Below are 10,672 nucleotides of genomic sequence, written 5' to 3'. Positions count from 1 at the left end.
TTTATCTTGTTTAATTGATTTATATATTTAAATTTTTTAAAGCATTTGATTTATCTTTTTTAATTGATTTATATATTTAAATTTTTTAAGCATTTGATTTATCTATTTTAATAAGTCTCTATTCATTAACAATTCACCTTCATTGTAATTAATTTAAACTAAAAATTAAATTATTATTATTCTAGAGTGCTCTGCTTAACCTTTCTATTCTCTTGTATTAAGCAAATCAAAATAACGAAAGGAATTTGATTGAGGAATATATCAAACTTTTCTGGTTTTTCCATTTTGATCCGTATCAACTGATCTGATAATATTTGAGCGTAAATGCGAATACGATATCTGATCTATCGTTATATTATTAACTCGGTTCAGATAACGCAACTTGTATCTGAGAATCGGCCTGAAGCACTAGATTGGTTTAAGAGTAAAAATTGTACACTTTTAGTTCTAGAACAGACAGAAATGTATCCACCTAGTCCTGATTCGGTCGTATGGGAGAAATAGGTACGCATAGATAAGTATGACATTTAACCAGGGTTGCCACAATATTTTCAGATTCTAATTCCCTGTTTTCCTTTACCATTTTATGAGATTTCCCTGACTTATTAAGGCCAAAATTATACAATATTGAACTTTATATTTTACTTTTATCAGAAGTAAATAAATTTAAATCAACTTATATTTCAGTACAAAAGTTATTGCAACGCTAAAAAAAATTGCAAAACTTTTGACCCATTTTCAAATTTCCTGACTTTTCCCTGAAATGTGGCAACCCTGTTAGCAAAAAGTATCACCCAACAGAGTGTCAGAGTTATTGCGCAATTTAGGTTTAGTTCTCAACACATAGCACCTAGTGTCTGAATATGCCTCAAAGCAAATGGCGGCTCTATCATTGCCACCTGTATTATGAAAAGGCCCCTGTTTTTAGAGATGGCCATGGATCTATCAGATTCTTAGAAAAAAGTGACTTTACTGGAGAGCGTGGTGCCACCTACTAATGACAAAGGAAGCTAAATAGCCAAATGATAACGTCGTCAGAGAGCCATTGTAGAGTGTTATATTTAGACAAATTATACTCTATTTAGTGGACTTTAACCTAAATTATATATCCCATGTAAAAATATTGTTTATAATTGCTGTAATTTATGTTATTGACCAATTTACAAACGGTCCAATCAACGCGAAGGGTGCCTATAAGTACCGCCTTTTTTATTTAGACGCTAGCGACATCTATTGAAAATACTACTTCACGTCGAGCCGTCACTTGCTTTAATTGAAATTTACTACTACCAACCACGATAATGTGCTACTCAGTTCGATGGCGAATCCAAATCGGAGCTTGCCGAGAGTGTCAGTATCGAAAAAAGGTTCTGTAACGAAATTAGCATTAAAACAATAGTGTTAATTATGTTACTTATGTTATTATATGTATTATTTTCTAAAATATATTTACCCTGGTCTATACCAAACCGATATATTCTATTTACGAGGACCATGGATTAATTAACATGTATGCATGTGTTAATTAATCCATGCGAGGACCGAATTGGAGTGAAATGACGTTAAAAAGGTGAACTAGCTATCATTAATGGCTTTAAAAGTCGCATGATGACTTAGAACTAAGGTGGTGCCTTGGGTATTAGCCTAGCTGATTATTATTATCCCAGAACAGCCAAAAAGTATTCACCATGCTAAAACTTAAATCATTCTCCACTGGATGATCTCGAGTGTTTACACTCCACTGTTGCAATCTCTGTGTAGTTCGTGATTAGATTCTCTTTGGAAATCTGTCTATGAATTTTGCGAGCTATTTCAGAGCTCTTTCAGAGCGTCGGAGTTTAAACCAGCTATTACCTAGGAGCAACAAACACAGCACCCCACACAAGGAGAACGCAACCCGTCAAAAGTCGTGTATTTTCTTGTGTACATTTTTCATTGGTTAGACGCATTATCGCCTACTGCCGTCGGAAGGGGACAATTCGGAAATTGTCTTCCCCCTTTCCGTAAAACGCTCAGCGTAAAGGTTCGTCCAATGAAATTTGTACACAGCAATGCGTGTTTAAAGGCTAGCTGCACTCAGTGCCGTCTTTCCCATTGGGCAAATAGGGCACTGCCCTAGGGCCCCAAGATTCTGGAGGGCCCCATTTTCAACTTTTGTAAGGTGAAGAAGATGAATCTCACAAATATTGTTTTTCACATTTTTTAAATTGTAGTATTGTCTATTTACATTTTACAAATTTTTAAACTATCTAAAACATGTCTTTTCGTGATATAGACGGTGTATACCATCGCATTTTTTTATTTGAACCAATATTTGAAGATTAGGGCGACGATGGACTTTGCATTGGAGGTTAAAAGCCTAGTTTTTCTTCTGCCTGCCCCCCTTTAAATTAGGCCAACATGTTCAGCGGTTGGCCTACCACCGGTTTATTTGTGCTCCAATAAGTTAATTTAAAGGGGGACCAGCAGAAAAAAACCTAGGCCTTTAAGAAATTGACTGGAATTATTAGGGGCCCCGCGTATCGCTTTGCCCAGGGGCCCCCAATCACGTAAAGACGGCCCTGGCTGCACTCTCCTTGTGTTTGTTGCTCCTAGCTATTACAGCTTTTGTACAGAGATCATTTTGATTGAGTAAACGACTTTGGCACATTGAATGAAATTAATCTTCTCTGTCACGAACCCAATAGAGAAGATTTAAATTTCCAATAAGTCACAATGTTTTGTTACAGTAGCGTAACTAAGGTCTTTGGGGTCCTTTATAATAGGCCGCTTTTAGTGGATCCTTATTCTTAGGGCCAGCGCCAATAACGCCATTGTTTTATTGGTATTTTCAGATCTAATGGAATCAACCGCGGAAGAACCAAGTTCGCCTAGCGGTCAACCACAACAGAATGACCAAACTCCACCCCCGGAATACATGATGTTGACCCCCGCGATGACCAGTTACGGCGGAGGGCCACTTAACGCGGTGGACATTTTACAAATCCATCAGACTGACTTTGACCAGTCTGCCTTGACCTTGGCCATCCAGCCACCTGATCAACTGACCGAAATGGGACTCATGCAGGAAGCTTATTATCCGTCCTTGGACGCCGGTCAGTTCACCTCTCGCAACGGAGAGGACTTCAACTACGGTCAGTTCTCGCCGACGGCCGAGAATCGACTGGACAGTCCGGGTTCGCAGAAAAGCGACAAAAGCGGCAAATCGGAGGTGCAGGACCCGTTTTCTCCGCACTGCAAGATCCCTCTGCCCACGCCCTACGGACCCTACGAGTACTGGCTGGAGCCCTCTTTCATCAGGTAATTACCATCTCTCGATTCAATCATTTTTCATCGCTGTTTATTCAATTTTAATCGCGGTTTATTCATTTTAAATTCGGTTTATTTATTTTAAATTGCGGTTTATTCATTTTAAATTCGGTTTGTTTATTTTAAATTGCGGTTTATTCGTTTTAAATTGCGGTTTATTCATTTTAAATTCGGTTTATTCATTTTAAATTGCAGTTTATTCATTTTTAATTGCAGGTTATTCATTTTAAATTTGGTTTTTTCATTTTAAATTTGGTTTTTTCATTTTAAATTCGGTTTATTCTTTTTAAATTCGGTTTATTCATTTTCAATTCGGTTTATTCATTTGAAATTGCGGTTTATTCATTTTAAATTGCGGTTTATTCATTTTGAATTCGGTTTATTCGTTTAAAATTGCGGCTTATTCATTTTAAATTCAGTTTATTCATTTTAAATTCAGTTTATTCATTTTCAATTCGGTTTATTCATTTTTAATTCGATTTATTCATTTTAAATTCGGTTTATTCATTTCAATAGCAGTTCATTCATTTTCAATTGGATTTATTCATTTTCAATTCGGTTTATTAATTTTTAACTCGATTTATTCATTTTAAATTCGGTTTATTCATTTTAAATTGCAATTTATTCATTACAACAGCAGTTTATTCATTTTAAATTCGGTTTATTCATTTCAATAGCAGTTTATTCATTTTAAATTCGGTTTATTCATTTTAAATTCGGTTTATTCATTTTAAATTCGGTTTATTCATTTTAAATTCGGTTTATTCATTTTAAATTCGGTTTATTCATTTCAATAGCAGTTTATTAATTTTAAATTCAGTTTATTCATTTCAATAGCAGTTTTTCAAGTTATTTGCAGTTTATTATTTTTAAGGGGAAACTCTGTGATTGTTTAGTAACGTTTTCTGCCACCAGAGGGGGTAAGGATTCCCTCAGCGTCACTCTGTATTGTTAGAGTATGATAAATGAACAGTCTCTAACCAAAGACGAGTAGGAGCCTACACGCTTCGAAACATCGTCTTTTCAAGTTTTAATTCATTCAGGTCTCGGCCGCGAAACAAGAAAATTAAAAAATAATAGTTATTACGCGTCTGTAAGAAATAATATCAAAACAGAATCTATTGGTGCTATAACTATCGAGAGCGATAGCTCAAATGTGACTTCAAACCCACCAAATTTTATATATTTTTTATAAAATAATGGAGGGTCTGAATTGGAAATGTGCTCAGAATAGATTTTAGGTTATTAGCTATTTAACAAAATAAAACAAACCCCATACATTTATCTTATGCCGTTCTTGTAAAAAATGGATTTAAATATTTGGAGTTGATTGGTTTTTTAAAGAGTTAATCATAATTAAATTTGTCATTAGCGGAGCTTCCCTTTATTCGCAGTATATTAATTATAATTTTCCGTTTATTCATATTTAATCGCGGTCTTTTAACCGTCATTTTATGGCTTTGTAATCTTTAGATCAGCTTGGAATTTCCTGTAACCCTTCGGTGAATCATTTACAGTCCCGATCAAAAGTTTCTGGCCGTTTTCTCTGGGCAGTCATTTTGTTTCTATTTTAGGTAGAGAGTCGAATGAGGGCTTCTATGAAAGAATACCCTCACAAAAATAATATGCACTGAAAATTAATGTCCTACCACAATTAGGGCACGATCAAAGCCGGAAATAGCCAAACCCCTCCAAAATGACGTCATGAAAAAATAAATAAAATATTATCGCTAGTGACCATGATTTTTTTTGCTTCACCCCAAATAGCGATATTATTTGAAATACTACTTTCACGCTTGCTTTGTTTCACTTAAAAATTAAAATAGGGTTAATTTTCATGTTTTCCGTCATCACTATTTCTTCAATAATTTACAACCACAAATCCGATTTTGGAGGGGTTTGGCAATTTCCGGCTTTGCTCGCGCCCTAATAATGGTAGAGCATTAATTTTCACCTATATTATTTTCGGGAGAGTTTACTTTCATAGAAGCCCTCATTCGGCTCTCTACCTAAATAGAAACAAAATGGCTGCCAAGAGAAAACGGCCAGAAGCTTTCGATCGGGACTGTACGGCCAAAAATGTCATTATTTATACTTAAGAGATAATGACTAGGTTGATACTATTTCTAGAGTTGCTCCTAATTTCCCTCCTAAACAGAACCAAATCAACCAGGTATCTTATTTCTTGGTATATGACATTATACCAAAAGTCAATAGGAGAAGAAAGTCTTGGATTGATCGCGTATACATTCAAATGAGCTCTGGGTAACAATTTAAGGACTGTTTGATAACGTTAAATCAATAACAAAGTTTTAAAGTCTTAAATACTTTAGACATATAAATAAATAGGTACGTAAACAATAAGTACAATTTGGTAAAAAAAATTGCCTTATAAAAGAAGCAACTGCAGATAATTAGTTAGTCAGATCTAGGAGCAACAAACACAACACCCCACACAAGGAGAACGCAACCCGTCAAAAGACGTGCATTTTCTTGCGTACATTTTTTCATTGGTTAGACGCTTTAGCGTTTGCTGGCGTCGGAAGGGGAAAATTCGGAAATTGTCTTTCCCCCCACCCGTAAAACGTTTAGCTTAAAGGCTCGTCCAATGAAAATTGTACACAACACGGCGTTAGCGTGTTTAAAGGCTAGCTGCGTTCTCCTTGTGTTTGTTGCTCCTAGGTCAGATCAGGTTAGTCTTATACATTCCCCTCACCGAGCAATCCGATTTCAAATAGACGCTAAAAGAAATTATTCGCTCCAAAATAAAAACCGTCAAAAGGAAGGGTTTTTAAATTAAAAATGCGTGAATCTCGATGATATCGCCCATTTTTTCGTCGCACGTGTAATTATTTATTCTGATAATAAAATAGAATCACGTGGGCTTAGCAATATTTATCCGCATTTGTCTTAGCCAATAAGATTATCCCTTCCGAGCAAGCACGCGCCAATTTACACAATATAACCGTTGAATTTTTTCAAATCAATTTCTTTTAAGATCTATTGTATCTGATTTATTATCTCAAGTAAAAAATCAGATTCAGTTAGCCGAACCAAATCAAAATAAACAGTTATTAAAATTTAGAATTTAATCGGGGGTTATTTCAAATTGGTAACTGTGAGCATTTGAAATCTGCTAATCTCCAATTTATCGGTTTGTGAGGAATTCAGATTAGTTTCGGATTTAAACTATCTAGTTTGCATTTTGACCCGCATCAACTGATCTGAAAAGATCAGAGTGTAAATTCAGATAATCCGAAATCAAATCTATCGTTATTATTAACTTGATTCAAAATGCAATTAATAATAATCATAATAACCATAAAAATCAGCTAAGCTAATAACCAAGGCCCAAGTCATCTAACGACTTTTAATGCTTTAATAGGCGTTTCCATAAATTAACGTGGTCTTCTTGTTTACGGTTTTTCCCCCAATTCCGCAATGCTTCCCCAGCTCTCCCACTAAAGAGAGCTAGTGTATTCATCCATAGGCCTGACTGCACTATCTCTAAAAGAAGCTGGGCAGTCGTAGCGAATTTATGGTGGCCGGGTTAACAATTGTTATCTGAAAATCGGTTTGAAGCACTACTTAGTATGGAGTAAAAATTACATTTTTTCTGATACAATCGTCATATCGTATTCACAAGCCCTACGGTGAAATAATGAGCTGATCTAAGAGACACACCAATACGCATATAAGAAGGGAGAAGACCCTTTAACAGGGGTACCGCCATTGTGTGTACATTTTTAGTAATCTACTTGTTACTAGATGGCGCCATCAGTTTACAATCAGAAATATCAAAAAATATAAAACCCGCGAAAGACTAATTTAAATTGTGGTTATTTAAAAGCTGAAACTTTGTATAACTATATTTTCTAAAATATTTTATATAAACTTTCAGCTTGAAATAGCACTTAAATTATATAATACATATAATAATTTGATTTTTTTAAAAATATTTTGCGCCAAAATATCCAAGCTGGCGTCTAGTGTAAAAATACGAAATTAAAATTTAATACTCGATGGCGGTTTTTAAAGGTTTGTTTCAGGGGCGTAGGAACCGGGAGGGGCATTGGGGGGGGGCAATGCCCCTCCCTAGAATTATGTTGGGAGGGGCAACTAATGTTATTGCCCCCTCCAACATTTTGGTCAGTTGAAATTTTCAAAAGGCTCAAATTATTATTTTAAAAGCATATACAGTTTATAGAACCACAACTGTGTTTAAATTTCAGTCTTTTCCCGCCAATTTACATAGTAGTAAATAGTACACACCATTAAAAATTGAAAACCTTTCTCCAGACCACTTTTCGTTTCTCTTTGCCCCCTCCAACTTCTAGAACCTTCCTACAAAGAGTATAAAAACTACGTAACCTAGAGATATAATGACGGTCGAAAGCAGTAAAGGAAGTTGTAGCAACCGGGGGGGAAGGCACTCAGTGAATTTACACTTTAAATTTCGGTACCGCAGCGCCACTACGGCAGTTTTAAGTGGCAATCATTTTGATTTAGTTCAACATTCTTGAAAATTCCTTAAGGACTTGGCTACCTTTAGGACTTCGCAACGTTAGAGAACAAACGCCTTATTCTTCACTTTTTGAAAATAAACACCGAAACAACGAATCCACAAATTCTAACTAAAAAATCACGAAACAGTAACCAATTACTGTCACTTTTTTGAATTGACAGATATTAGACAATTAAATATCCAAAATGCCAAATTTAGCACCTCCGCAACACCGTAACTGCCATTTTTCTCCGGTATTATTATTTATTGTACTAAAAACTGCCGTAGTGGCGCTGCGGTACCGAAATTTGAAGTGCAAATTCACTGAGTGCCTTCCCCCCCGGTTGCTACAACTTCCTTTACTGCTTTCGACCGTCATTATATCTCTAGGTTACGTAGTTTTTATACTCTTTGGTTCCTACGCACTTTGTTTCCCTGTATGTAATATGCGAATTGTGAAATGATAACGTCACTAACCAATTTTGTAATTCAGTGGTACATTTGTTCCTAGAAGACGGAACGAACGCGAGCGACAGAGAGTTCGGAACGTCAACGAAGGCTTTGAGAGGTTAAGGAACCATCTGCCCCTGGAGGGCAAAGACCGTGATAAGAGACTGAGCAAAGTTGAGACCCTGAGGTACGCCATCGACTACATCCACGACCTCAAGGACATTCTGCACGAAGCCGACGAACGTGACCGGAAACAACAGCAGAGGGAAGCGGGAGGACACTCAATGACCACCAGGAGTGGCGCCGCGTTTTACCAGTGACCTATCTGATCTCACAAAGGACCAACCAAAGTTAGCTCACAGCGCCATTAAAACAACGAAATTGTTAGCGTGTTCTAAAGTGTATCAGCTAATACTTGGTCTACGACTCGGGTTCTACTGTACAATATCTCGTAATTTTGTCCATAAATTTAACTTTTCTGTTTCGCGAGTACTGCGGTACTTCGAGTTTGAAAGCAAGACGATCCAGCCCTGGATTGGTAAAAATTCACGAAAGATTCACGAAAGATTCAACCAAATGTAAGTTTCTGCCATAGCTGACGAAATTTTCTACTAGCGCCGTCACTAAATTGTTATTTAGCAGACGACAGTTTATTTGTTAAATAATAGTTGTACAATGAATCCAGAGATGGCGCCATAGTAACTTATGTCAGGGTGAGATTGGTTTATTCATATGTAACTGTATTGATATGTCGAGTTATTATTATATAAATTTTAACATTAATTTTACATGTATGATGAGTTATTCTAGTCATTCTTGTACAGTAAAGTTGTTCTATACGCTCTTACTTAAATATTTTGTTCATTGTCAATTTACTTTTTAAAAGACTCAGCAGCAGGAAAGTAATTTTTTAAACCTATTTTGAAAAGGGGGTGACAGCATGACTGCCAGTCTCACCACTTCGCGACTTCAATAGTCACTGAGGTAATTTCTACCGTTATTCGTGCCCAGTGCCTAAAATAGTGGGCAGTTTTGGGCAGTTCTATTTATCGTGAATATAAAAAAAGGATGAAAAATTCAAAATACCAGATTACCTCATGGGAGCTGTCGTTGTCGACGGTACATATCGACAAACGCAGCCAATTTTGCTGAACTAAGATACTTATTTATAGCCCTTTTTCTCGCATATTTTTGTTAAAATATTCGTCTGCTACAAATTCTTAATTACAACTGCTTTAGCTCATTGAAATTATGTTTTGGTGGTTTAGTTAGAATTTTTTTTTAGGACAGTTTTAAAAATTCATTATTTTAGCCCCTGTTCATGCTTTGATAATATTTTCGCGACCGAAACGAGTCTAGGTGGCGTAACGGTGCTAGCTTCTCCGAGGTTGCGAACTTGCGCTTATGATCCAGCGTTTGCTACATGTACAGACAAATCAAAAAGTCACAAGAACGTTTTTTTTAATAATCTGATCAAAACATAAGCAAACGATGCAAATATTGTATTAAAATGATAGCGACATCTATTGAAAATAGAACTACTTAACGTCTAGCCCAGTGGCGTAGCTAGGGGGGCGGCATTAACGCTTCGCCCCCAGGTGCTACCGGTTTGGGCGTGAATTGGGGGTGACACCCGAACGTCAAAAAAATAAAAACTTACACCAACTAGAGACTAGTAAGTAGCACACCATGATATCCGCCCCGGGTGTCACCCATGCTAGCTACTCTAGCCACCACTTGCTTTAATTTGAGCTTAAAGTTACAGCGAAATTTATAGTTTTTTTTTCTTTTTATTCGGGATTGTAACGATTAATCAGGGCGAGATACGTGTAACGGCCACGCCAACGGGGGGATACCCGTGGCAGAAGTATTCCGACCACCCGTTGGGGGATTGGTAGACGCTTCGAAATTTATAGTTAAAGAGCATTTCTTCTAGTCTTTATTTCCGTAAATGTAACAATCATTTTACTTAGATGGCGCCACGGTAGGGATCATGATTATGCTACCATAGTTATTTCTTTCTCGGTGAAAGGAAAATAACGGTTTTTGCGCATGCTCAATTATCAACCAATCACTCCCTAGCTAGCGTCCAGGTTTGAAGTACCAGCGACGATAAAAAAAATTCATCCCCTTTTTACTACTAACGTCATTCCAGTCTAATTAACATTTCAAATTTGCATAGAGCCACTTAGAGGTCAACACGAGAAACACATTAACGGCAGAATTTAATTGCAGACGTTTTCTGTGTTATAATAACAAATTATCTGCTTAAAGTGTATACACTTCTCACGTTGCAGTTCGATATTCATGGTTGAAATGAATAGATAATAATATGGTATTACATTAGACTCTAGAGACGCCACTTGATATAAATAAAAATGGGGACTAGGCAGCATGTCGTCACGCCGT

At 36.4% G+C, this 10,672-nt stretch overlaps 1 protein-coding gene across 1 annotated transcript; it reads left to right on the top strand.

Moving 5' to 3' along the window:
- The first annotated feature begins 2,839 nt into the window (after positions 1-2,839).
- LOC149958936 (uncharacterized) lies at positions 2,840-8,875 on the top strand. The gene is made up of 2 exons (XM_090167291.1): positions 2,840-3,300; positions 8,325-8,875. The coding sequence occupies exons 1-2, from the start codon at positions 2,840-2,842 to the stop codon at positions 8,581-8,583; spliced, it is 720 nt and encodes a 239-aa protein (XP_090023417.1). The 3' UTR covers positions 8,584-8,875.
- Positions 8,876-10,672: the final 1,797 nt, after the last annotated feature.

The sequence above is a fragment of the Leiobunum rupestre genome, chromosome 2 (genome assembly GCF_980474605.1).
Source record: "Leiobunum rupestre chromosome 2, qqLeiRupe1.1.hap1, whole genome shotgun sequence".
Classification (NCBI taxonomy): domain Eukaryota; kingdom Metazoa; phylum Arthropoda; class Arachnida; order Opiliones; family Sclerosomatidae; genus Leiobunum; species Leiobunum rupestre.
This window is presented reverse-complemented; position numbering and strand designations above follow the sequence as displayed.

What these genes read in the sequence shown, in the direction of transcription:
- LOC149958936 (XM_090167291.1), top strand. Translation starts at nt 2,840, where the DNA reads ATGGAATCAACCGCGGAAGAACCAAGTTCGCCTAGCGGTCAACCACAA. An exon ending in CTGGAGCCCTCTTTCATCAG is followed by an intron (nt 3,301 to 8,324) that starts GTAATTACCATC and finishes ATTTGTTCCTAG; the next exon opens with AAGACGGAACGAACGCGAGC.